Below are 27,520 nucleotides of genomic sequence, written 5' to 3'. Positions count from 1 at the left end.
ACCAGAATTCGGTGTCGGGCAGTGGGGGTGAAGCAGTCGGGGAGGGAGGTGGGCTGCGCTGGGGGCGTGGCGAGGGGGCGGGTAAGAGCGAGGTGTGTGTTGGGCCCTGGATCCGCAACTCGGGATTGGTCGGGTGCCGGCCCCCGCCCCTCTTCTCTCGGCCAATCGCCTTCCTCCCACTCGGGCCGCTGGGTGCCCAGTAGCCAACAGCCTTGGGGTAGCGTCTCCGCGTCGCAGCTTTCCCGGCTGCCGCTCGCCGCTCGCCGCTCGCCGCTCCCGGACGCGCCCAGCCCTCCTCTCTCTTCGAGTCTCGGTCCAGGTGAGCACCTGTAGGACCGAGACTCGCCTCAACGCTAGGCGGAGGGATCTGGCTGGGTTCTCGGAAGGGGTCCCCGCCGCCCAACCCCGGGCCAGTGTTGCATCATCGGCATCTGCTCGCGGCGGAGCCGGGGCCGCGCCTGGGGCGTCCCAGACCCACTCCTAGCGGGAGTCCAGACTCTCCTGAAGCGGGGGTTTCTGCGCCCACGTGGCGTAGGGCCTCCGCTCCAGCTACCGAGACTGAGCAGGGGCGGCTCGGGGCGCGAGCCAGGGAGCGTGGGGCCGAGACCTGGGGAGGGAACTTTCGGAAGGTGCGCTCTAATGGCACATGCCATCATTGATTTTTTGCTGCTTTCTGGATGAAAAATGGTCGTTTCGCAAATTGCTCTTTAACGTCAATTCTATGAAGTGGGGTGTGTGTGTGTGTAAAATATTGATGTGGTTGCGCGCGCCGCACGAGCGCTGGCTGCCCGCGGGCGGGGGTAGCGTGGCGAGGGAGCGCAAGGCACGCAGGGCCCCGCCCGCGGCACAAACCAAGGGAATGGGGGAGGGTGCCATTCGACCCCATACTTTGAGCCCTAGGCGAGGTGGGTGGCTGAGCTGGACAGTAGGGAGGGGAAATGGAGGAGGAGGAGGGGCGGGAGCGCAAAACGTAGCCTCCCAGGGGTTACTTGGGGGTGCTTATCACACACGGTATCCCCAAATGCCCCTCCGATAGTCTGGGTGACCCGCGGTCTCCAGGTTCACTGGAGAGGCTCGATTTCCCGCCTGGAAAGTCTCACTGGGAAACAGGCGTTTACTACTTTCCGCGCCCTTGGCCCTGACTGGACCCCTGGACGGACTGGGGCGCGTGTGCAGGGTGCGGGGGCGGGGGGTGCGGGTTCTGTCGAGAGTCGTGACCCCAGGAGGGTCTTGCGGTGTGAGGTGCGGCAGGAGCCGGCAGGGCGGCGCTAAGTGAGCCCGCCTGCCCCGGACGCACATGCGTCGGCGCGCTGGGCGCTTTGCCTGCGTGGAACTGAGCCCACCTGGAGCCTAGCCAGGCTGGGCGGGACCGAGTTCGCGGGTTCGGGACCCAGTCGCCCAGCGTGCGTCGCACCGAGTGCCTGTGGGTTCTCAGACTGTCTGCTCCAGTCTGAGTTCCCATTAGCTCCTTACTTTTCCGGAGGTTGCTCGAGGCGAGGTAGGTCGCCACCTAGGAGGCGCGGGGCTGCCTGCGTCTGCGGGGTATTGTGGCAGCCTGGGGCTGCCGGCCTGTGGGCCTCTGATGGGGAGAGAGGTCTACGACAGGGGCGCTTCTGCGTGATGGAAAAACCACCTCCCCGCGCCGGCGGGCGCCCCGAGGGGCTAAGGCAGTGTCGCGCTTACCGCACGGGCTTTTTGATAACGAGCAAGAATCACGTAGGATATCCTTGCAGCGTTTCATGAGGGGACCTAAACCCCTGAAAAAATATTTGCTGATCCCAGGGTTTGAAGGAACCACTGCTCCAGGTACGTTTCGGGCAGACGAGCTGGAAGGCTGATTTCTGCCCGGGAAAGCCGGGGGAGAATTTGAAAGGGCCTCGGGGATTTGAAATGGATGTGATTGCAAAGGGTGGGGGGGTCTCCGCCTCCCTAGGCTTCTGTCTGGGCATCTGGGGCGACCTGCTGGGCTCTGGTCTGCACCTGACCCCGCCCTGGGAGACAGGGAACCAGCTGGGGCTGCCTCTACTCTTGCTGATGGCAGCGGTACCCACAGGGCCTGCTCCGGAGGAGAGAGCCGGCAGGTCAGTTACCCTCCACGTGTACTTCCAAGTGTGGGGCCCAGTTCTGCCTGGACTTCCCCACCTGTTCACAGCATAACTGCTTTCCTAAGCCTCCTGGGGAGCAGAGGCACAGGGCTGGGGGCTGGGGTCCCTCTAGCTTCCAGGAGGAGGGTGGGAGTGGGGCTGCACTCAGAGATCACCGCGAGCCACATCCCTACCTTGAGCTCCTCTCAGGACCTTCCAAATCCACAGGGCTCCAGATAGGTTGGGGAAGGGGAACTTTAGATTTATGAAAAAGTTGGGAATAGAACAGAGTTCTCACAACCCAACCCCACCCCCACCCCCCACCCCCCACCCCCACACACAGGCACAGTTCCTTCTCTTATTACCATCTTAGGTTTTTTTTGCAACCAATGAACATTACTGTTGATTAAAGTACGTACTTACTCAGAGTTCCTTAGTTTCCCCTAGTACCCTTTTCTGTTCTGGGGTTCCCTTCTGGAGACCTCATTCCATTTAGTCTTCACTGCTCCTTACAGAGTTGGAGCCGTGATAAGTTTTCAGTCATCAGCCTGGTGAGTGATGGCTGTCCATTCCTGTTTCTTTCTTTCCTTTTTTTTTTTTTTGTCATCTGTTTTAAGGTTCCATGAAATTTGAAAATTTGATAAAATACATGTAATATGTTGTTTATTTTAACCATTCATAACTGTACAATTTGGTAGCAATACTTTCATTCACAGTGTTATGCAGCCATTACTATTATCTGTACCCCAAACTTTTTCATGGTAACTCTGCCCATTAAACAGTGATTCCTTTCCCCAGCTCCTAGAAACCTCTGTTCTCACTGTCTCTGATTTTGTCTCTTCTGAGTGCCTCGTATAGGTGGAGTCATGCAATGCTTCTTCTTTGTCTGATTTACTTGACTCACCAGAATGTTTCCTTTTTTTAGGGTGAAAATATATTTATTACTATCTTCATCTTCCTCTAATTATTTCCATCATTCACTGTAGCCTTTTTAACACAACATTGTTGAGATATCTTTGATGTATAAAAGTTGTCTGTATATTTAAGGTATACAACTTGATGTTTTGATTTACATATACATTGTGAAAAGACACCACAATCAACCTATAAGATAAATAATATTCATTACCTCTACATAGCTGCTGTGTGTGTGTGTGTGTGTGTGTGTGTGTGTGTGTGTGTTCATATGTTGAGAATTAAAACTTCATTCCATTTTTGTGACCAAATACAATTCCACTGTGTGGATAAGACGCATTTTGTTATCCGTTCATCCACTGATGGACATTTGGTTTGTTTCCGTGTTTTTGCTGTTGTGAATAGTGCTGTTATGAATGCGGTGGACAGATACCTGTCTCCGTGTTTTGGGGTAGGTGTGTAGGAGCGGAATAGCTGGGGCACACAGTGGCTGTACGTTTAACCTTTAGGGAAAGTGCCCAGTTGTTTTGCACAGCAGCTGGTGCCTGCATAGTTATGCCCCTTCTTGTCCAGCTTCTTGAGTGAGAGGAGCCCCACACCCAGAGGAGGCCGGGTGAGCAGGAGTCCCCAGATGAGAGCTGTAAAGCAGGCTCTTCTGCAGGAATCTGGAAACAGTCTGAACTGACAGCTTCTCCTCCCCTTCCCTTTGGCAGGTCCCACCATGCCTTCTGAGACACCCCCTGCAGACACCCTCTGCAGGTCTGCAGGGTGCCCCCACCTCTCAGGGACACACTTGGGGAGAGGGAGCCTGGAGAAGGAGCCTCTGGAGGACAAGGAAGCCAAGGAGCTGCTGTGGATCCGTCCCGACGCCCCAAGCAGGTGTTCCTGGCAACTAGGCAGGCCGGTCTCTGACTCCCCACATTGCCACGCTGCCTTGTGAGTCCTGCTAATGATCATAAGATGGTCCATCTGTTACCCTGTGGGGGAGGGTCTGTTTCCTGAAAGCCAGATGGCCATGTGGACCTGGGGTATGATCCCCCGCCCCCCGCTCCATCCTTCGCAATCACTCTAGGTGGATGGTGAGTTGAGGTGGGAGGTATTTCATAGCTGAGTCCCCCAAGGCTCAGAGAGGCCAAGGCTTGTTTGTGCTGTAGCCCGGCACCTAGGTGGGGCTTCTCAGGTGATAAAGAATCCACTTGCAATGCTAAGGATGTCTCTGGGCTTCCCTGATGGCTCAGTGGTAAAAAAAAAAAAAAAAAAAAAAAAACACTGCCTGCCAATGCAGGAGACTCGGGTTCGACCCCTGGGTTAGGAAGATCCCCTGGAGGAGGAAATAGCAACCCACTCCAGTATTCTTGCCTGGGAATTCCATGAACAGAGGAGCCTGGCAGGCTACAGTCCATGGAGTTGCAAAGAGTCGGACATGGCTGAGTGGCTGAGTATGCACACACGCTAGCCCCTAGGTGGGTGCCCTCCCCCTTGCCCCCGGAGCAGATCCTCAATAAATAAAGGGATGAGCCCAAGTCACACACTCTAAGTGCTAGGAGGGGGTGAGGTTTCTAATCCAGATCCGCCTGACCACACATTCCCGTAATTAGAACCATGTCTGCCTTCTCTACTTAACTCCAGGTCATGAAATAGTCTTCTCTAGTGGGGTTTTTGTGGTTGAACTGAGACTGTTGGGTGAACAAACCATGAGTTTAAGCACTCTCAGGCATTCACTGTCGGCAGTGATCTCGGTTTGAAGAACTATGGTGGAAAATAGAGTTCATTGAAGAACTATAATGGAAAATAGAGTTCATTTACTGCACACGTCTTTATTAGGCACCTCCTATATCTGTGCCCTGTTCTAGGTGCAGGAGATAATCAGTGGGAAAGACAAAAAGGCAAAACTCCCTGACCTACCGTGACACTCAGATCAAGTCCACTACATCTTAGGATTATCTTTATTTCCCTGGTGTAACCTCCCAACAGCAGAACAAAAGTATCATAAGAATGTACCTTTTAGGTGCTTGATTCTTACTCCTTATACACTGCTATGCCCACGTTGATGATTACTGACCTTAGATTCAGAACTGGGGATGTGCAGGGGGTGTGCTCCAAAGTGGGGTCAATGGACAGAAATGGCATTTACAAACCCAGAAACTCCCAACATTAAACACGTCTCGATGCTGGGAGCTCAGGAGGACAAGATGGCTGCTGGCCATACATCACGAGCCCTCGCTGCCAAAGCAAACCAGGGCAGGGATGAAGGGCCCGTGTGAGGCTGGGGTTGGGGAGGCCCAGATTCCTGATGGCTCTGTGAGCGTCTCACTTGGGCCTGGACACCGTTGTACCCAGGCGGTAAGCTGGCATCAACCTGTGCTCCACACAGTGGCCTGACCCTCCTCCAGCACCCTGGCAGGGTTGCTGTCCCCCGCAAACCGCTTGACACAGCTCAGGTTCACTGTTTATGAGGAGCTGGGCTCACCTACTGTGGGGCTCTAGACCTGGGTCCCTGGAGGAGACAGCCTGGGGGTCCTGGTGGGGAGAGCACACGGCTGATGAGACAGTGACGTGGCCACTGGGTGGCGTGGCTGGGCAACTCGGGGAGACTTCGGAGGTGGTACCTGGATGGGCAGGAGATGCTAGCCGTGTGGGTATCTGGGGAAGATGGTTCCCAGGTTTGGGGGACTTAGAGGAATAGAGCGGGAGCGCCGGGCCAGGGCGAAGAGCTGCAGAGGGAAAGGGGAGAGCAGGCCCCTCCCTGGTGAGGGGTTTCAGGTTTGTTCCAGGGTGCCATGGGCTCTACCACAGGAAGAAGGGGAAGCAACTGAGATGAAGTGTTAAAAGTCTCCCCCCAGGCTCCTGCCCTGGTCACCTCAGGCCAACTTCTCCTGTGACTTTCTGGCCCCCAGGGCCTGGTACTGAGTCAGGAACCCTGAGTTCTCTGCTTGCCCATCAGCCCCTGCTGGGGGCAGGGGTTGGGGGTGGGGTTACAGGCAGGTCAGGCCTCCCGCTCCTTCTAGTCCATCAGCCTCTGCTAGGGGTGGATGACTCAGCCACCCCTCCTGCCCTCCCCAGGTGTTTGTTTGGTTCTCCTGCCTTGGCTTTAACTAGTTAATGAGTCAACCCCAGGGTTGCCCCTAGGACTTGGTCTCCCTCCAAGGCTAGGGTCAGGAGCCCTTTGTCCCTGCCCAGGCTCTCTCCCCTCACCCCGATGCCTGCACCTCTGTTGGCTGAGCCTGCTTCCGGGGCAGCCCAGGGCATCTGTTTTAGCTCCTCGCCACCTTGGAAGGTGCAAGGGTTCCAGCTGGGCCATGTCGCTGCCTGTCTGGGCTAGGGGCGGAAGGCAGCATTCCTGGGGACCTGGCTCACCACCTTGGGGGCGGGTGAAGAATCCACACGGATAACAGGTTCCTGCCGTGGGGGCCGGGGAGCCTTCAGCTGTGGGAGCCGTGGTACAGGAGAGATCCACAGCGTAGGGAGCCTTTGTGTTTCTTGGAACTCGGCTCAGTTTTGCATATTCGGGCAAGAATATTTGGTGGCACCTCCTTGGCGTGGACGGGGCAAGAGTGTGGGATCTGAATCTGTCCTTGAGGGTGAAGGTGGAGGGTGCGTTGTGGGGGCCACTTGGGAGACGCAGGTTCAAGGTGTGTACACAGCTGAGCAGCTGCTGAGCTGTCCCACACCCCCGGTCACCTATCACCAGCTTCTCAGCTGGAAGAACTGCTGCGGGGGGTGGTCACTCAACTGGAAGGCAGACCATTGACCCAGGAGAAGCGAATCCGACTCTGAGCCTGGAGGCCCACCTGGGAGTCGTCTGACCCTGGCCCCAAGCACAGGGGTGACCAGCCTTTGTTCTTAGGCCTGCTAGTCGAGCTTCCCACCACCTGTGCCAGACACCCGAGTGACGCCTGGGTGGGCTCTGCAGTCACTGTCCCTGGCTGGTGCCCTCGGTCCCCACCAGTTTTTTCATCAAAGAGAAGGAAAGGAGGTATTCCAGGAAGCAGGAGCCGTGAGAGGAGACAAATATCAAAAATCATAAAAGGACTGGGGCTTCCCTGGTGGTCCAGCGTGAGACCCCACACTCCCAGAACAGGGGCACAGGTTCCAGCCCTGGTTGAGGAACTAAGATCCCGCATACCATGTGGTGCAGCCAGAAAAATGAACAAACAGAACCCTGAAAAAGATAGACCAGGACACGCTGTTGTTTTGAAAAGTGAAAGTGTTTGTCACTCAGTCATGTCACTCTCTGCGACCCCTAGGACTGTAGCCTGCCAGGCTCCTCTGTCCATAGAATTCTCCAGGCAAGGATACTGGAGTGGGTTGCCATTCCCTTCTCCAGGGGATCTTCCTGACCCAGTGATCCAACCTGGGTCTCCCGCTTGGCAGACAGATTCTTTACAATCTGAGCCGCTGTTGTTTGAAGCCAGTGTTTATTAACTTTTTTATTTGGAAATAATTTAACACTCACAAGAAGTTGCAGAATTAGCACAGAGAGATCATGGGGACATTCACCCAGCTGCCCACTGGAACCGTCTGTTACCACAGTGCATTTTCAAACCCTGGAGATGCTGGTGCAGCTGCTACTAAATCACATTAGTTTTCATGGGTTTTGAGGTGCACTTGCCTGTGTGTGTGTATGTGTGTGTGTGTGTGTGTACTAAATCACATTAGTTTTCATGGGTTTTGAGGTGCACTTGCCTCTGTGTGTGTGTGTGTGTGCGTGTGTGTGTGTGTGTGTATGTGTGTGCCTTTTACCAAGTATGTATTTGTATAATCGCCATCCTGATGCTTGTGAAAGCCAATTCTTTGATGTATTTAAAAGAATGTGCTGGGCTGCCAAAGCTGGTTTTGTTTTTTTGAGTAATCACGGACTCCTCCTCTGTTTAAGGGTAAAATCTCCAAAAATCTTGCCGGATATCCTGAAGAAAATCGGGGATACCCCAATGGTGAGGATAAACAAGATCGGGAGGAACTTCGGCCTTAAGTGTGAGCTCTGTGAGTGCCGGCTTCCTCGCCCTGTGCGAGGCTTGTGGGCAGGGGGCGGGGGGCGGGACCCTGGGCCGGTGTCCCTCCACATTGGGTAAGGTCAGAAGCATACATGACAGGGAGGGGTGCTGGGGGGTGACCAAGGCCGCTCCGGAGTCATCAGTGTCAGAGAGCCGAGACCTGAGTGTGGAGAGCAGCATGTCTAGGCAGACGTCGGGGGTGATACCCGAGCGGGGACTGCAGGTGATGTAACCCGGCAGCTGCAGGAGGAGGAGGCCGGAGCCCAGGAACAGAGCGGGACCCTTCTGTCCTGGACCGTCCCAGGGAGGAGCAGACATGCCGCGGCTTGGACGGGCTGACGGGACAGTGGGGGCGACTATTGTGAGGAGGGTCTCAGCCATCAGCCCGGCAGGAAGTGGCTCCCTTGGGGCTTAGACACTTGTCATTCATGAGAGACAGTGGGAATTTGGGGGCTGTGTTTGCCTGGGCCCCGTACACAAGGGGATCACCCTTGAGTCTCCTCCAAGTCCTATGGGGAGAGGGCGTCTTTGCAGGAGGCTATCTCCAGGAACGCGGGAGGGTGAGGGGCTTTCTTCACCGCCACTCTTATGGGCACGGAGCCCAGGTAGACGTCAGCCTTCACCCAGAGGAAGTGGCAGGTACAGAGGTCCTGGTTGGGGGGAAAGGGGACCAGGCCCAGTGCTGGAGCAGAGAGCCGGAGACGGGAGAGTGTGGGAGTCTAGGGGCTTGGTGCCCCCTAGAGGGACTGAGGCCCTGTGGTCGATTCACCCCAGAGGCATCATCATTAGAGCTTTCCTGCCCCCACCCCTCCCCGGGCAGTGAAGAGTTTTCTCCCGAGCAGTGAGCTGAACACACATCGGGTCGGGGGAGGGGTTTGCTGCTGGGGCTGTGCCATAGTGGGCTCCGTGCTCTCTCGTCAGATAATAGAAGCCATTACTTAGTTCCCTGTAGGCATGGGCCTGCTGCTGCTGCTAAGTCGCTTCAGTCATGTCTGACTCTGTGCGACCCCATAGATGGCAGCCCACCAGGCTCCCCCGTCCCTGGGATTCTCCAGGCAAGAACACTGGAGTGGGTTTCCATTTCCTTCTCCAATGCATGAAAGTGAAAGTGAAGTTGCTCAGTCGTGTCCGACTCTTCGAGACCCCATGGACTGCAGCCTACCAGGCTTCTCTGTCCATGGGATTTTCCAGGCAAGAGTACTGGCCTGCTGCACCTCAACTCGGCAAGAGCCCTCAAAACAGATTTTAGTGTGTCCATTTTACAGGTGGAAAAACTGAGGCTCAGGTTGGTTACGTTGCTTACCCATGGCTGATCAGCTGGAATCCCTGCCTTCATGCCAGCCTTTCCATGGGCTCATTAGAATTTTCAAACTAATTCAAGTGTGTGGCCAGCAAGAGTCCAGGGTGCAGGCCTCCTCAGCAGTCAGACACTTGAGAGCCCCTCCTTTACTGTCCCAGCAGGGCGTCTCTGAGTCCTGGGGGAGAAAACCTGTCTCTGGTTGTGGGATTTCAGAAGCCAGCACAGACCAGGACGGAACGCGATCTATGGGCACTCCAGGCTGGCCAGGGCCCTACCAATCACATTTGGAGCCACATCGCCCCCTTTAACTGACACACCGTAGTTTTAAGAGGTGGGAGGGAGTGCCCCTATGGAAAGACAAGCAGAGGCTTGGGCACAGCAAGGGCGGTCCTGTCTGTAGGATGGGGAGGATGGCCGAGAGCCCTGCTGGGCCAAGAGGCCCAGGAGATTGGGGTGTGGAGGGTCTGCCGGTTGTGGTCTGGCCGTGTGATGGGGGGGCTGTTACTTCAGGATATGAGGTCATTTGGCAGGGCCACTGGGCCTGATTTAAGCCTGGGGCTCCAGTCACCACCCCCAGCATTCCTGGAGCTCCAGTCACCCCCCCCAACCCCCTGCACATGCCCAGCATGTCTCTTTGGGCCTGTGCTGCCCCATGGGGGTGGCTCTGCTCCGTCCATCCAGTGGAGACCCCTTGGCTCCTCTGTCTCATTCACCTGGAGTCGCTGCATGGTCCACGGCGGGTAGGATGGGAAGCCACAGTGGGCAAGCACCTTCATCCAGGTCAGGTGTGGGAGGCACAGTGGAAGGTACTGATTTTCAGAACCCCTGAAGCCTGCCTGCAGCTGCATTCTGGGCCTATCGGGTGATGGGAAGGGGACGGCAGGCATCAGTTAGGGCTCAGGGCCTCTTCCTGTCCTGACGCGTCTCTGGCTCCCAGTGGCCAAGTGCGAGTTCTTCAACGCGGGCGGGAGTGTGAAAGACCGTATCAGCCTGCGGATGATTGAGGACGCCGAGCGTGAGGGGACCCTAAAGCCTGGGGACACAATCATTGAGCCGACGTCAGGGAACACAGGTGGGCGCTGCCTGCTCCTCTGGGCCCGCGGTGGGGGTGGGAGCGGCAGTGCCCCCCCCCCCCCGGCTGCATTCAGGGTCACTCTCCCCTCTGGTGCAGCAGCCCCTGGGTCCACAGTGAGCCCCACAAATGTCTACTGCTGTTGGTTTTGGAAATATTTACGTGCTCATTTGGCTGTGCCGGGTCTTAATTGTGGCATGTGGATCTTATTTGCGACATGTGGGATCTAGTTTCCTGACTGGGAGTCAAACCCAGGCACCCTGCATTGGGAGCTTGGAGTCTTAGCCACTGTTACTATCACCTCCCCAGCTCCCAGTAAGAGCTGGAGGAATTGGGGTTCATGACTTGCACCCCATTTCTCCCCTCATTCGAGGGCAGAAGGGGGTGACGGAGGGCCTTTTTCCAGTGCCCCCTCCCCTGGGCGTTTGGGGCTGGCAGTGGGGCCTGAATGGTGTCATGGCCCCTCTCACCCCACATCCTGTCCCCAGGGATCGGGCTGGCCCTGGCCGCTGCCGTGAAGGGCTATCGCTGCATCATCGTGATGCCGGAGAAGATGAGCACGGAGAAGGTAGGCAGGTGCGCGGGGGATGGGGCGGCTCCTGGGCCTCTGTCCCCGCGCTGCAGGCCTGGCGGGGAGGTGAAGGCTGCCACGTGCCTCTGCAGGTGGACGTCCTGCGGGCCCTGGGGGCTGAGATCGTGAGGACGCCCACCAACGCCAGATTTGACTCCCCCGAGTCGCACGTAGGGGTGGCCTGGAGGCTAAGGAATGAGATCCCCAATTCTCACATCCTGGACCAGGTGAGGTCGGGGCCGAGAGGTGAGCATGCTCCCAGAGGTTGGACTGAGTGGGGCCTTCCCTGGGGGATCTCTGTTGGGGGCTTGCAGGTGGTGTCGCCTCTGCCGGAGGAGGGGCAGGGTGCGGAGTGACCAATGCGCTGGCATGCAGTTGCTGCCCTCTTCCGGCCCAGTGTGTGGCCGATGGGGTCAGTGAGCCTTTGGCTCTGCTGCCCGTGTGCCCGCTTCAGGGGCTCAGCTCAGCACGCTGGGTTGGAATGCCCCTTGCAGAGGACCCTGGGAGCTCTCTAAGACATAAAATGCATGCAGACCTTTTAACTGGACACTCTTCTTTGTCATTCATTCCACGTCTGGGTTAATTCAGAAATCTCATCTTCTGGAGAGCTGGTTTTGATGCTTGGTGTCTGTTGAGCCACAGGATCCCCTCTGGCTTGCATTGAGTCATTTGCCTGGCACCCTGTGGCTGCTGCCAGTTCTGTGCATTGACCTCATCATGGCTCCTTTGCTCTTTCCTGGCAGTACCGCAATGCCAGCAACCCCCTCGCTCACTATGACATCACGGCCGAGGAGATCCTGCAGCAGTGTGATGGTGGGTACCTCTAACTCTGCTGTCCATCTTGACTGGGAGTGTACACTTACCTGCTCCTTGGTAAACTCCTATTCATCCTTCAAAACCCAGTTCAAATATCCCTTCTCTGTGAAATGCTGTCCTGAATATTTCCCAGGAGCAGTTTCCGCCCTCCATTCTGCCCTCTTGGACTCTGCCCATGCCTTGCCTGCAACACCCAACTTATCATATTTGTTTACCTAGTAGTCTTTTCCTCCAAACCTGTAGGCACTCCTGAGTGCGGGGAACAAGCGTGTCCCAGGCTGGTGCTGGGCTCACAGTGGGGGCTTCACATTGCTGAACGGCACTGACCCCAAACACCAGTGTGGGCACTGAATTCAGCGTTCAGGTTTTCTCGTGTGCAGACCTGGGGTGGTGGCTTGCAGCTTGGCTTCTTGGAAGCTCTCTGCACTTTTGGTGCCAAGCCCCATGGGGGTTGCAGTGTTCTCTAAGGGCTGTTTCCTGAGAGAGTCCTGGGAGCGGCTGCCTTTGGCTTCCTGTTTGGAGCCTGGTGTTGGCTTAAGTGCCCTCATTCTGTGCCCAGGAGCCAGGCAGCATGGTCCAGGCATTTGCTCACCCAGGTTTTACATTTGAGAATCCTCTCACTTGGCAAAAACAGTGCGTCTGCCTCAGCGCGGGTGCCTGCACTGACTTGCCTGCTGGGTGCCTGAGCTGGCCACCAGGTGCCGAGAGAGCCTGGACAGTGTCAGAGCTGAGCTGGGTGGTTAATTCTAGTTCCTTTGGTAATTCAGTTCACTTACCCACATCATCTGAAACCAGACAGCCCCCTGTGCCCCACCTCCTGCAGGAAGGTCCCCTGTTCACGGATTCACAACTCTCGTGGGGGTTATGGTGACTGGCTGCCATTTAGATTACACGGGGCTTCCTGGGTCCCCGTTATGGTGAATGCTTCTTCCAGGTGGAGGATGTGATGAAAAGTTTCAGCATGAGAGCAGCTCTGCTTTTGCCCTTTGGATGACCTGCCTTCGTCGTGTACAAAAGCGTTCTTGATTCTTGTGAAGAGTTGGGGGGACACGGCCGCTCCTTCCTGGGGATGTCCTCCCTGACACACTTCTCCACCCCCAGGAAGGCTGGACATGCTGGTGGCGTCGGCGGGCACGGGTGGGACCATCACAGGTGTGGCCAGGAAGCTGAAGGAGAAGTGCCCTGGGTGCAAGGTAAGGGACTGCGAGGGGCATGGGCACCACCCCACCCTGCCCTGCCCGGAGATGGGGGCCTGGACGCAGGTATGTTTCCCACCTGTGGCCTGAACTGCAGCCAGAGGCTTAGCGATCAGTCTGCTTGGCCTTGGGCACCCAGAGTGGCCTCTGCTTTAGAGCTGAAAGTTCTAGCTCCCAACACTTCTGCCCCGATAGCCTTGCATCTTGTAGGGTGTGTGTACCTGTCCCTGCCAGGTAATAAAGGACAGTAGTGCATGACCTGGGTGCCCAGATGGACTGGGGTGGGAGAGTCCAGTTGGGGGGCCTCCCAGGATTGTCCCAGAGCTGTGAGCGCTCAGGCTCAGGTCCTGGGCTCTGAGATCAGGGAGGGGCACTTGGGCCTGGGGAGGGGCTCAGAAAGACCCCACTGGTGGTGCCTGCGGCATCCTCTCTCACTGCCTGTTTCTCTGATGTCCAGGATAGGTCATCCCAGCACCGCCCCTCGCCCCAGGCTCCCACCGTCCATTGGCATCTCTCCAGGGCTGTCCCAGGTGCCCTGCATGGGAGGAGCTTCCCAGAAATCCACTTCCCCCAGCCTCTCACTGCCTCCACCCCAAGTGCCCCGAGCTGGACATTTAACGTGTGATCTCCCAGCGCCTGGGCCTGGCCTTCTGGGTTTTGAGTCTTGAGGCCTGGGAGCGGGGCTGCACCCTGATGCCAGCCGGGCACGTCCAGTCTCACCTAAGGATGCCCACTCTGCAGATTGTTGGCGTGGATCCCGAAGGCTCTATCCTCGCAGAGCCTGAGGAGCTGAACCAGACGGAGCAGACAGCCTACGAGGTGGAAGGGATTGGCTATGACTTCATCCCCACGGTGCTGGACCGCACGGTAGGCAGGGCAGCAGTGACAGGGCCAGCCTCAGCCTTGTCTGGCTGGGCACGGGTGGCCAGCCTAGTGGGAGCAGAGAAATGAGTTCCACGCTGTGTAGATGGCGATAGATGAGGTGCCGTCCCAGGGATCCTCACGTGGTGACTCGCAGTACTGTGATCAGTGAGCTCCTGCCACAGACACAGAGGCCACGGGTGGGGGTGTGGCACGTCCTGTCTGTGCACAAACCCCTGCAGAGCAAGGGAGCTGGGCGGCTGGGGCAGGTGAGCAGGCCAAGGAGGGAGAGGTGAAGAGCACAGAGGAGGCTGCTTTTAAGGACCGTAAAGGAAGCTTCAGGCAGAGAGACCCAGGCTACAGTGTGGCCATGCCGCGGGGCTGGCAGGCGGTTTAGGCGCCGTGGACACACTGTGCTGGGCCCCTGGGCAGGGGGAGGGGGAACGCCCTAGGTCTGCAGAGTGAGTGTTGGATCCCAGACAGAGGCTGGGCTGCGTCCCCGGAGGTCACGGCCACCTGGACCACGTCATCTGCAATATTGCAAACTGGGCTGTGGGCCCCACGCCCACCAGCCCCCCAACCTGACTGCTGAGTACTGGGTGCTGCCCGGGCTGACCGCTGCCCTTGGCTTCCCGCAGGTGGTGGACAAGTGGTTCAAGAGCAACGACGAGGAGGCCTTTGCTTTCGCCCGCATGCTGATCGCTCAGGAGGGGCTGCTGTGTGGTGAGTGGACGCCACGCTCTGCCCTGCCAGCTTCCGTCCAGCATGTGAGGGACACCCTTGCTCTGGCCACCCGGCCACCTGCCCCCAGGGTTCTGAGTTCCGTGGGAGGCTTTGGTGGTGCAGTGCTGAGCAGATGGCAGACGGAGCAGGGTGTGGATGGACAGTGAAAAGTGGGGTCCCCCAGCACCCCACACCCAGCTCATCCACCAAGGATCTCTCAGAGCAGGTGTGGGCATGGCCACTCTTGGGTGCACACGCAGCTGCCCCTGCCGCGTGTCTGACCCCTCCCGCCCTCTCGGCAGGTGGCAGCTCTGGCAGTGCCATGTCTGTGGCCGTGAAGGCCGCCCAGGAGCTGCAGGAAGGCCAGCGCTGTGTGGTGATCCTGCCAGACTCGGTGCGGAACTACATGTGAGGCCTCCGTCCTCCCCCGGCCTCCAGTGCCTGCGCTGCCTCTTCTCCCCGCCGTCCCCCCAGATCCTACAGCAGGGGCCAGGGAGCCAGTCTGCGGCCCCGCTCTGCGTCCCTGGAGTTCACGCGTTCTCAGCTGGCTTGTCCCCGGCTTGGGTCTCCCAGATGCCTTTGGAAGTCTGTGCACGTTCATCGTGGCAGCACTTGAGGGCCTGGCGGGACGCCCCAGGGAAGGGACCCCGTGTGCCCCCTCACTCTTTCGAGCTCTCGGGGCCTCCTGTTCAGCCATGGAGGATGAGGACAAGGATGTGGCCTCCCTGAGAGCAGCCTCCCACCCTGCCCACTGGATCCTTTGCTCGCTCACTGTCCGGCCCTGACCTGGGGGGACCCAGGCTGGGGTCTGTGGCCCCCGAGGCCCCTTCGAGTCCAGTGGTTCTGAGTGTCTGTGCACCTGGAGCTTGCTGGCTCCTCTAGGCTCATGGCCCTGCCTGGGTTCACTGGCCGAAAGAGCCAAGGTTGGAGTGTGGGCGGGAGGTCACAGGGGGCTGATGCCTTCCTCCATGGATGCATGTACCGTCTGGTGTCCTTCCTGACCCAAGAGTGACGGGTTACACACCTTGAGTGAGCTCAGCTTCCCCCGGAGGGGGAGCATTCCGTAACTGGGACTCCAGCTGGGGGTGAGTCACCTCCGGGTGTCCACTGCCAAGTTGCCCTGAGCCTGGCCACCCACCCTCACTACATAGTGCATGAGAAAGGCCATCTCCCCATGTGCTTGGCTGGCCTGCTGTGTGGGTACCCATGTGTGCCTATGTGTGCGTGAGAGAGAGATGGCTGGAGTGAGTGAGTGATTGTGTCCTCAGGCACAGACATCTGGGCTGGGGGCTGGGGGGGGTCTCTCTGCCCCCACTTTGTTGGCCCTCATCTGCCTTTTGGGGCAGGTCCCTGGCAGCCCCTGAAGCCTGGCCTGGTATCCTCTGACCCCTGGTGGGATAGGCTTCCCCTGCCAGAAGCCCTGAGGGGCTGTGATGACATGAGATTCGGGACAGAACTGTTCCTGACCGGGGTCTTGGACCCTTTGATCAGTAGAAATGGATCCGAGGCCAGACAGGAAGTTCAGGCAGGGCTTTACTGGGACTTGTGCTGCAGCGGTGAGAGCAAAAACAAATATTAATAACAGGTTCCCTGGCTTGCTCCCTGAGTGTGGGGAGTGGTGAGCTGGGTCCTTACATGGGGTGGGTCCAGGGGTCGGGCTGGAGGGTGGCCTGGGTGGCCTGCCCACCTCTGGGTGGTGGTGTGTGCAGGGGGCGTGAGCAAGACCCTGCCTTTGCTCCTGACACCTCGGAAGTGGCAGTCGGGTTTTGGGTCTTTTAGCATCTTGTCCACAGTTTATCCCATCCACACATGCACATAGTTACTTCTAGTCCCTTCTCGTTTCCTTGTATCTGTTGGAGGAGATGTTTGTCCAGGAGCAGGCATTGCAGCGAAGGGTCCCAGGTCCCAGGGTCCCAGCCCATCACAGAACCTTCTGTGCTCTGGGCGTATTCAGTTCTGGTTGGCCAGATACCCACACCGACCACCATTCCCTAGGAGGTCTTTCTGGCATCCAGCCTTCAGATCTCTTCGTGGAGCCTCCAGCCAGCCCCTTGGGATCTCTGCTGGACTGTGGGGTCTGGGCCTTCTCCGAGGCCCTCTGCCCTCTTTGGGGGCAGGGGTGGTGTTGAGAGCCTCCGCCCAGCCCTGTGGCTTCTGATGCTGTAGGTCCAAGTTCCTGAGTGACAAGTGGATGCTGCAGAAGGGCTTCGTGAAGGAGGAGGAAATCTCGGTGAAGAAGCCATGGTGAGGACACCTCTGGGCAGAGGCCACATGTGTGGGGCTCAGGACTCGAGTGCCTGGTCCCCAGCGGCACATGTGCGGTCCCTCACCTGGCTGGACGCCCCCCGCGGGCTCCCTGTTCTCACTCGCCTCTCAGTTCACAGACTCCCTGGCCTTCCCTCTTCCCTCAGGTGGTGGCACCTCCAGGTTCAGGAGCTAAGCCTCTCAGCCCCGCTGACTGTGCTGCCCACCGTCACCTGTGAGCACACCATCGAGATCCTCCGGGAGAAGGGCTTCGACCAGGCACCCGTGGTGGACGAGTCGGGGTCAGTCTCAGCCTCCATCCAGCTCTCTGCCCTGTGTGCCCCTCTGCTCCGTGCCTGCACTGCTGGGCAGGGTGGCCCAGCCGACCCCACAGCTGGCCCGCTGACCTCAGTCACTCTTCATCCAGATGCTCAGAGTGTTGGACAGCTGGTCCCTGAGCCCTGGCCGGGGTGGGGGTTGGTCTATTAACCCTTCCCACCCCCCTGCACCCAGTGTGTGCACAGGGGCATGTGCCTGCCTGGAAGACCATGGCAGATGTGCAGTGGTGACGGCCCCCCATCAGGACCACCAGTTCTAGCACCAAAAGGCCCACATCCCAGGACCCTGGCCAGTTGGTGACCCTTGACACTTGTCAGAATGGAGATGCCCAAAGGATTCACCCACTGGTTTGCTCTCTGCCCGCATCGGGCAGTCAGCTCCAAGGGTGGGGCGTCAGGTCACTGCTGTGCCACACAGAGACCCCGGGCAGACAGTGTTAGTGTGTTGGCCGCTCAGTCACGTCCAACTCTTTGCATCCCCGTGGACTGCAGCCCGCCAGGCTTCTCTGTCCATGGGATTCTCCAGGCAAGAACACGGGAGTGGGTTGTCATTTCCTTCTCCAGGGGATCTTCCCAACCCAAGGATCAAACCCGGGTCTCCCACATTGCAGGCGGATTCTTTACCATCTGAGCCACCAGGGCAGATAGTGGTTGATTCCAAGAGGAGTCTGGGTTTGGCCCTGAGGGCGGCTGTGCTGAATTCTGCCATATGGTAGGAGAGGCACCAGCGCTGACCGCTGCCCTGTGTCCACTTCCCCAGGGTGATCCTAGGGATGGTGACCCTGGGGAACATGCTCTCGTCCCTGCTCGCAGGGAAGGTTCAGCCATCAGACCAGGTTTGCAAAGTCATCTACAAGCAGTTCAAACAGGTACGTGCCCCGCGTGACCCAGGCAGGCAGTGCTGAGGCCAGCTCTGTTCTGGAAGGCAGGGCGGGGAGTCCCTCTCTCTAGGGTGCCAGGTCCCTGATGTTCAGCTCATCAGACCCATAAATTGGAGGCTTTGCCCTGGCTTCACAAAGTGAGAAGCCCCGGGTGGGGAGAGGCCAGCACTGGCGAGGTCTCACCCACGCCCACACCCGAAGGCTTCCTTTGCCCCTCCCCTCCTGGCCCGCTGGTGTGCACCCTGTCCTGCAGACGGTGCACGCTCCCCAGGCTCGTGTGTGCCCTCCCCGGGCTCGTGTGCACACACAGCCCAATGTTTGTGCCCTTGTCTGGCTGCTCTGACACAGTGGAGTGTTTCAAGGTCCCTCCGAGGTGTGCACGCACACCGTCCACCCTTCCATGCCTGCGTCCAGTTCCATTGTGTCTCTGGCCTTTGCTGTTGATTCTTCGGTGTGTGTATGGCCCTCCCCTCCCTCGGGGAAGAGCCGAGCCTCTAAGTCCCCTCCCTTAGTGTCCCAGGCTGGCCTGCAGCCACACCCTTCCTCCAGTGGGTAGCCGAGTCCCGGTCCCTTGGGCTCGAGTGCCACCCAGATCCTCGGGGGTCTCAGTACCTTGCCACTGAGGTGCGGGGTGGGTGCAGGCAGACTCAGGAGGTCCTTCACTGTGGCCCCACGCATCCCTATCCCTGTCCAGATAGTGTCCCAAGAAGAATGCAGCACTGTGGAAACCTGGGCGGGTCCCATCTCCTGGGCACACCTTCCCTGCCCAGGGCTGCCCCTTCTCACCGCCACCACCTCGGCGGGCTGGCTGCCGTCACTGAGCAGCACGAAGCGGTCCCCGTGGAGCTCTGGCTCCCCTAATGACTCGGTTCTCCCAGAGGGGAGGAGGAATCCTGACCTCCATGGTCTGACTATGGCCAGCGTCTGACCTCACGAAGACAAGCATTGGGGAAATTGCTCCTGCAGCCCAGCAGGGCTGTGTTGTGTACCCCTCAGCATGCACGTGCACCCACAAGCAGGTGGGCACGACCCTCCTCACACAGCTGAAGGCACTGCTGATGTATTTCCTCCCACCCTGGAGCTCGCATCTTCTCCCAGGGAACCTGCCTCCATTACTGGAGTCAAACTAGAAATCGTATCCAGTGGGGTTTCCCGGGGGCTCACTGCTTTGGAGATCACCTTGGGGGTTGAAAAATGGACCCTAAATGTGCCTCCTTTCTCTTGGAAGCTCTCACCATGTGTCTGTCGAGCAGGCGGAACAGAGGGCCCCATGCTCCCTTCCCCTCCCTGTGCCCTGCAGCCCTACGTCTTGTCCTGATGTGGGATTCGTTCCAATGGACGGTGAATACTGCATTGTTCATAACTGAAGCCCCTGGTTCACTGAGGGTCCAGTCGTTGAGTTCTGCAGTTATGTTGTTCAGCTGCTCAGACATGTCTGACTCTTTGTGACCATATGGACTGCAGCATGCCAGGCTTCCCTGTCCATCACCAACTCCCGGAGCTTGCTCAAACTCATGTCCATTGATACCATCCAGCCATCTCATCCTGTCGTCCCGTTCTCCTGCCTTGGGGAAGACTCTTTCCCAAGGGTCTTTTCTGATGAGTCAGTTCTTCACATCAGGTGGCCAAAGCATTAGAGCTTCAGTTTCAGCATCAGTCCCTCCAATGAATATTCAGGCTTGATTTTCTCTAGGATTGACTGGTTTGGTCTGGATTGATGGGTTTGACCTCCTTATTGTCAAGAGTATCCTCCAGCACCACAGTCCGAAAGCATCGATTCTTCCAGCTCATCCAGGTGTTCTTTTATGAGCGTCGAATCCCATTCAGTCTCTCGGGTCAGCAGGAGGCTCCGGAAGAAGCCCCATGGGGACACCAGGTTGTCTGTCGCTCCTTTCCTTGGGCTCCGGCTGGCGAGCGCTGACCACGGCTTCTCTTCCAGATCCGCCTGACAGACCCACTGGGCAAGCTCTCGCACATCCTGGAGATGGACCATTTCGCCCTGGTGGTCCATGAGCAGATCCAGTGTAAGCTGGGTCCCATGGGGCTGGGGGAGAGGGCAGGAGCAGGAGCTCTGTGAGGTGCTGGCTGCCGAGCCCCCGACCCCTGATCTTTCCAGCCCTGAGCTCCAGGGCATCTGGGAGCCAGAGGTACTGACCCTGGCCTTGGATGCAGATCCCGAAGCGACCCCGCTGTGGGCCAGGCCTGAGTGCTGGCTACCAGTGAGCTAGGGTGCTTTATAACCCAGGCCTCCTCACTGCATCTCCAGAGGCCGGTGGTGTCCTTCAGGTTCTAGGCTACAACAAGATTGTAGAAATCCCAAGAATTGGTGGTGGGCTCCAAGGCCCCCACCCGCTTTCCCACTGAGGGTTGGTCCAGGAGCCTGGGCGCCAACTCTAACCCCTCTCCCGTCCTTGGCTCCACAGCGCGGGACCTGGCCTTGTCGGGAGAGGTGGGGGGGCCGGCAGGTATGTACGCCCCGCCCACCCCTGGAGCTCGGAAGTGGTGGTGTGGTCAGTATCACAGCCTCCGAGTGCAGGGAGGGCGTCTAGCCCTGGCCCTGAGCCCGGCTGGGAGGGTCCTCCCTGTGCTGACCGTATTCTCACGTTTGAACACCCGCATACCTTGACTGGGGATCCAGTTTCAGGGTCTGTGAGTAGCTTCCGTGGATGCAGCCCTACCTGGAAGCACTGCCACAGATGCTCTTGTGCTGTGTTGGCAGAGCTGAGTGGTCGCAACAGACACCCAGCAGCCCTTTACAGAAAGTTGAAAGACCTGTTGTTGGACGGTGTCCCCAGGGGGCCTGGAGGCCCCTCCGACTGTCCTCCCCTGAGGGCGCAGTGCTCCTCCAAAGCTGCCCCTTTGCCTAACGCCCCCAGTCTCTTCTGGGTCCCTGTGCTTTTTTCTGAGGTACTCCAAGTTGGCACCTCTGTGCCTCCCCACCCCCACCCTGTTGACCTGTGCCCTCAAGGTTGTCAGGGACAGATGGAGGCGGGAGCTGGTGGAATGGGATGCACCCTGGCCATTTCCCACCCACTGCTCAGCTCCGCCCCACTCTCTGTGGGCTTCTCCACAGCTGTCAGTCAGCATTCTCCCGAGAAAGAGTACCAGCAGGACACGTGCATATAGAAATTCCCTGTAGGGAATCGGCTTACAGGCTGGCATGTCCCAGGAAGACCTGCAGGGCGAGTGGACAGACCTGAGACCCCAAGATCCAATGTTCCCATATCCAAAGGCAGGACTCTTTCCTCTTGCTCGTGGTGGGTCAGCTCTTCTGTTCTATTTGGGGCCTTCAACTGATTGGACAAGGCCCACCCACACTGGGCAGGGCAATCTGCTTTACTAGGTCCTTCCAGTCAAGAGTTGTTCACATCCAAAGACACCCAGAATGACGTTCGACCCAGTGTAGGGGCACTCCATGGCCCACTTGGGTTGAAATGTTGAATTAACCATCTCAGCCACCCTTTCTACCCTTGGGCTGCAGGGCAGGGGGCCCAAGTTCATTCTAAGCCGGAGAGAAAGGCATGGGTTTGAGCACAAAATTGTAAGCCAGACATGCGAGCTGGTGGTGGTGGTGGGTGTGAGTGGGACTGGGATTTCAGGCCAAGACTCGGACCTTGGGCACCAGTTGCTCCCAATGAGTTTGACCCTCAGGCATCCCCCCATGGGTGTGGCTCAGAGGGGTCAGGCCCTGCTCTCTGCAGCCTCACCTGTGTGGATACTCTTGAGAGAAGAGGGCACTTGTGGTCAGACACACAGGTGCCCATGGACATGGGGCAGCCTCAGGGCTGGCCCACCTGCCCGTGCCTGGGGATGGGCTCAGTGGCCTCAGCTCTGCTCTGGGCAGAGGCCCCTCTGAACCTTTGGCCTTGTCCCTCCTCAGACCGCTGCCATGGGGAGTCCAGTAAGAGGCAGATGGTGTTCGGGGTCGTCACTGCCATCGACTTGCTGAACTTCGTGGCCGCCCATGAGCGGAACCAGAGGACAAAGCCAGAAAGTGCTTTGAAGCTCGGAGGCACGGGGGCTGAGGCCCAGCTCTGACTCCTCAGCGCGAGCCTGCTTGGTGGTTCTCTTTTGCTTTGGTAAATACCAAGCAATCGGGTGATTTTTAGCCTCCTGGTGCTGGGTGTCACTCTGTCCAGACCAGTAGCAAGACTGCTTATAGCTTAGTCCATGGCCGGCAGAGATCTTGTAGTTTCCTCGTCTTTAACACTTGTCTCCCTAAATGAATCTATTTATGGTTTATTCCATTAGATGTGTTTTTCTTTAACTTTCTTTTAAAATGTTTCAGCAAGCAAACCTATCAAAAGAGAACCCAGCCAGGCAGATAGACCCCCGAATGACCAGGGTAGGGAGACCGAAGGTGGAGGTGAGAAGGCCTCGCCAAGGAGTGCAGAACGGGGAGCAGCAGAATGGGGCCCAGAAGTGTGGGTCGGGGCAACAGTCCACTTGGAGCTGGGTCAGTGGGAGTGGCTGGAGTGCTTGGGGTTTTTTAATTGAGGTGAAATTCCCTTAACCTAAAATGATTGATTTTTAGATGTGTAATTCAGTAGTGTTTATCAGAGATTGTCCAGCCACCACCTCTGTCAAATTCCAAAACCTTTCATCCTCCTCTCAAACTGCCCCTCCCATTTCCCTGCTTCGCCTGGCAGTTACCACTCTGATTTCTGTCCACGGATTTACCTGTTCTGGATATTTCATATAAAGAGAATCACACAGTCTGTGACCTCTCATGTCTGGCTTATTTTATTTTACATTATGTTTCGGGTTCATTCACACTGTAGCGTGAATCAGCACTTCATTCCTTTTTGTGCATCGGTCACTCAGCTGTGTCCGACTCTTTGCAACCCCAGGGACTGTAACCCGCCAGCCTCCTCTGTCCATGGGATTCTCCAGGCAAGAATACTGGGATGGGTTGCCATTTCCTTCTCCAGGGGATCTTCCTGACCTGGGCATTGAACCTGGGTCTCCTGCGTTGCAGGCAGACTCTTTACCATCTGAGTATTACTTTACTAGCATGTGAGATGAGTGCAATTGTGCAGTAGTTTGAGCATTCTTTGGCATTGCCTTTCTTTGGGATTGGAATGAAAACTGCCCTTTCCCAATCCTGTGGCCACTGCTGAGTTTTCCAAATTTGGTGGCATATTGAGTGCAGCACTTTGACAGCATCATCTGGGACCACACAAAGCTGGTCAAAGATGAACTCCAACCTTGGAGGTGGCTCATGGATGATTTGACTGAGAACAGCAAAACGTTTTTAAAAAGTGTTTTTCAACAGAACAGGTAGGACAAGTAATGTGCCCCAGAGATGCAAGGTTCCAATCCTGGAACCCAAGAATGTTCCCAGGTGGAAGTGTTTGCAGATGAGAAGAGATTGAGGCTTGAGGTGCACTGCGATCCCGGATCACGCAGACAGGCCTAAACACCCTCACATACGGAGAAACAAGCATCCAGCTATGGGAGAAGCAAGGGGAGGTCTGAGACATGGACAGGAGGAGGACGCAGCCACACACCAAGGAATGCCACCAGGGATCTGGGAAGCTGGGAAAGGCAGGAGGCCCCACCTCCAGTGTCTTTCCAGGGAGCACAGCCCTGTGACACCCTGACTGCTGGCTTCCTGGCTGCGGGGGGATGACGTCTGTTGCTTCATATGCCCATCAGTGATCCTTCATTTCGGCAGTCCCAAGACGAGTGCAGGTTCCTGTCAGTGAAATCATCAGATTATGCTCTTGTGTCTCACTTCTTTCACTCAACACAATATTCCGCTGATTTTTAAAATTTATCTGTTTATTTGGCTGCATTAAGTCTTGGTCACAGCATGTAGGATCTGCGTTCCATCATGCAGGATTATTCATTGCCGCACGCAGACTCTCTAGTTGGGGCATGCAGGTCAGGAGTTGTGGACTTAGCTGCTTAGTTGCTACTAAGTTGTGGACTCAGTAGCTCGGACTTAGTTTCTTCTCAGCATGAGAGCTGTTAGCTCTCCCACCAGGGATCAAACCTGCGTCCCCTTCATTGCAAGGCAGATTCTTAACCACCGGACCCCCAGGAAGGTCCCTTTTTAAACAAATCAGTTCAGTTCATTCGCTCAGTCATATCCGACTCTTTGCAACCCCATGGACTGCAGCACGCCAGGCTTCTCTATCCTTCACCAACTCCCAGAGCTTGCTCAAACTCATGTCCATCGAGTCAGTGATGCCATCCATCTCATCCTCTGTAGTCCCCTTCTCCCCCCGCCTTCAATCTTTCCCAGCATCAGAGTCTTTTCCAAGAAGTCAGTTCTTCGCATCAGGTGGCCAAAGTATTGGAGTTTCAGCTTCAGCATCAGTCCTTCCAATGAATATTCAGGACGGATTTCCTTTAGGATTGACTGGTTTGATATTCTTGCCGTCCAAGGGACCCTCAAGAGTCTTCTCCAGCACCACAGTTCAAAAGCATCAATTCTTCGGCACTCAGCTTTCTTTATAGTCCAACTCTCACATCCATACCTACCCACTGGAAAAACCATAGCCTTAACTAGATGGACCTTTGTTGGTAAAGTAATGTCTGTGCCTTTTAATATGCTGTCTAGGTTGGTCATAACTTTCCAAGGAGTAAGCGTCTTTTAATTTCATGGCTATAGTTACCATCTGCAGTGATTTTGGAGCCCGAAAAACAGTCTCTCACTGTTTCCATTGTTTCTCTATCTATTTGCCATGAAGTGATGGGACCGGATGCCATGATCTTCTTTTTCTGAATGTTGAGATTTTTAACAGTTAAAAAAAAATTTTTTTTGGCTGCACCGGGTCTTAGTCACGGCGTGTGGGATCTAGTTTCCTGACCAGGGATTGAACCCGGGCCCCCTGCACTGGGAGTGGGGAGTCTTAGCCACTGGACCACCAGGAAGGTCCCCAATATTCTTCTGATTTTAATAAAATATTTCAGACATACAAAAAGGTGGAAAGAATAACCACCCCACTGAAGAGAGAAACCCTCACCGAGAGCTGGAGCTTGCCTGTGTCCTCTCATGGCACACACGTGTGTCCCTAGACGGCATGTGCAGCATCACGGGTGTCGTGGCACAGCTGTCCTCCTCCGCTCAGCTCTGCACTTCCAAGACTGGCCGTATTGACAGGTGCAGCGCCGGCTCATCCTCATCCCAGTCGTTTCCCATCAGGCGGCTTTGCGCACCCACACTGATGGACTTTTGTCTCCAGTACTTTGTTGTGACCTTTGCTGCTGCCACGAACTTTTGTAAAAAAAACACTTTTATTTATTTTTGGCTGTGCTGGGTCTTCGTTGCTGTTAGGGCTCTTCTCTAGTTGTGGTGTGCAGGTCTCTCACTGTGCGGGCTTCTCCTGTTGCAGAGCACGGCCTCTAGGCCTCTAGGTTGCGGGCTTCAGGAGTTGCGGCTCCCGGGCTCTAGGGCTCAAGCTCAGCAGTTGCAACATGTGGGCTGAGTTGCTCCATGGCACGTGGGATCTTCCCGGATCAGGATCAAATTCATGTCTCCTGCGTTGGCAGGCGGATTCTTTACCACCTGAGCCTCCAGGGAAGCCCAGACACGAACATTTCTGAACACAGAGGCTGATCCTTACAGATCACCGTTGTGAACTGGCCACTGTTCTCAGCATTTCATCTATATTCATTCAGTTTAGGTCTCGCGACTTAACCTCTGTGCTTCTATAAGACAGAAAGAAACTCACCCCTCTGTTGTGTGAGCCGCTGGTACTCTGGCTGTGGGCTGCTCAGAGGGATGCTTAGGCAGGAGGAGGGGGCTGCTCTGGAGGAAGGGGGCCAAGGCCGGGGTGTGAGCAGCAGGTTCCTTCTGGGGTCTGGGGGGAGGGTCTGTCCCAGGCTCTCCTAGCTTCTGGAGGTCTGCTGGCAATTCTTGAGGTTTCTTGAGGTGTAGAGGCATCACTTTGACCTCTGCCTCCAATTCACAGTGTCCTCTCTCTGTATGTGTCTCTTTCCATGTCACCGCCTTTTATAAGGAGCCAGGTCATTGTCTTAGGGCTAATCTAATGACCTCATCTTAATTAACTGCATCTAGAACAGCCTTTGGAGAAGGCAATGGCACCCCACTCCAGTACTCTTGCCTGGAAAATTCCATGGACGGAGGAGCCTGGTGGGCTGCAGTCCATGGGGTTGCAAAGAGTCGGACACAAGGAGCGACTTCACTTTCACTTTTCACTTTCATGCATTGGAGAAGGAAATGGCAACCCACTCCAGTGTTCTTGCCTGGAGAATCCCAGGGATGGGGGAGCCTGGTGGGCTGCCGTCTATGGGGTCGCACAGAGTCGGACACGACTGAAGCGACTTAGCAGCAGCAGCAGCAACAGAACAACCTTATTCCAGATAAGGCCACATTCTGAGGTGCTGGGTTAGGACTTCAGTGTGGATTTGAAGGGGACTCAGTCAGCCCCTGACAGCCCCCAACACAGCCTCCCAGTGTTGGGACAGCTCCACCCTGACAAGCATTGGGTCCTACAGAAAGCAGAGTCAAGACCCGGTTCAGGCTGGGTTGGAATCCTGACTGCAGGGTCCTTGGGCAGGTTGCCCTGATTTCCAGTCTATAAGAAGGACATAAGATCAACACTACAGGTATGGAATCAAGTCACATGCGATCAGGCCCACTCACTGTCCGGTAAGTCTCAGCATGGTAATAGCACCACCCCTCTCCCTTGACCCTCTTCCCTGTCTCCCCCTCCTCTGGGCTCTGCCTCATGGGACACGGCTCCGTGCTCACATGCACTCGTTTCCCAGGACTTGCACACCCTTGAGGCTTACGTCAACCCATCAGTGTGTGATGGGGCTGAATCCAGACTCTTCTGGGAGCAGTTCCAAAAGCTAGTTAATTTGAGAACAGATTTTTAAAACTCAGTTGAGAGCCTGATCCTCCCTGTATCTATTCCTGAGACTATTTCCCTCTTCCACCCATTATTGAGAAATGGGACCCCAGACACCCAGAAGGTCTCCAACCAGTCAGCATGGATTAAGTCTTTTGGAAAGCATGCTTTGACATGATTACTAAGAGCAATTGTTTGTGTGGGGCTGTCACCTCCAACCACTGTTCCTCTGGATGAAGGGCCTCCTCAGGGGTGAAGAGCTGGCTGATGAGAGAGCTCTGTGGCTGACTGTTTGCTAGCACTGGGGAAATAGTTAAGTTTCTTTCTGCAGGACTTCTCAGAGCCTTTAATATGCTAATGAGCATCGAGACTCTCTGTGAAAGGGAAAAAGTTAGTCACTCATTTATGTCCAACTCTTTGGGATCCCATGGACAGAGGAGCCTGGCAGGCTACAGTCCATGGGATTCTCCAGGCAAGAATACCAGAGTGGGTTGCATTCCCTTCTCCAGGGGATCTTCCCAACCCAGGGATCAAGTCCCGGTCTCCCACATTGTAGGCAGATTCTTTACTGTCTGAGCCACAAGGAAGCTGGTTCAAGACTCTATGTATCAGCTATAATTCAGTTCTCCTGCAAGCGATAGAAACCTCAGATGACAACGGCTCCATTCAAGTTAGAGGAGTTTATTTCTCTCTCACTGGA

The 27,520-nt window shown here is 56.4% G+C and overlaps 1 protein-coding gene across 3 annotated transcripts; it reads left to right on the top strand.

Moving 5' to 3' along the window:
- Positions 1 to 210: 210 nt before the first annotated feature.
- Positions 211 to 22,703, top strand: CBS (cystathionine beta-synthase). 3 transcript variants are annotated; one of them, XM_052637878.1, is made up of 17 exons: positions 211 to 319; positions 3,713 to 3,935; positions 7,876 to 7,982; positions 10,231 to 10,365; positions 10,854 to 10,933; positions 11,029 to 11,163; positions 11,680 to 11,749; positions 12,854 to 12,945; positions 13,690 to 13,815; positions 14,448 to 14,532; positions 14,835 to 14,940; positions 16,699 to 16,776; positions 16,944 to 17,078; positions 17,875 to 17,983; positions 19,935 to 20,019; positions 20,419 to 20,460; positions 21,876 to 22,703. In XM_052637878.1, the coding sequence occupies exons 2-17, from the start codon at positions 3,721 to 3,723 to the stop codon at positions 22,031 to 22,033; spliced, it is 1,758 nt and encodes a 585-aa protein (XP_052493838.1). In that variant the 5' UTR covers positions 211 to 319; positions 3,713 to 3,720; the 3' UTR covers positions 22,034 to 22,703. The 3 variants fall into 3 exon arrangements, with proteins under 3 accessions (XP_052493838.1, XP_052493854.1, XP_052493846.1); XM_052637886.1 differs by lacking the exon at positions 211 to 319 and adding an exon at positions 1,489 to 1,498; XM_052637894.1 differs by lacking the exon at positions 20,419 to 20,460.
- The last annotated feature ends 4,817 nt before the right edge of the window (positions 22,704 to 27,520 follow it).

Source organism: Budorcas taxicolor, chromosome 1 (genome assembly GCF_023091745.1).
Source record: "Budorcas taxicolor isolate Tak-1 chromosome 1, Takin1.1, whole genome shotgun sequence".
Classification (NCBI taxonomy): domain Eukaryota; kingdom Metazoa; phylum Chordata; class Mammalia; order Artiodactyla; family Bovidae; genus Budorcas; species Budorcas taxicolor.
This window is presented reverse-complemented; position numbering and strand designations above follow the sequence as displayed.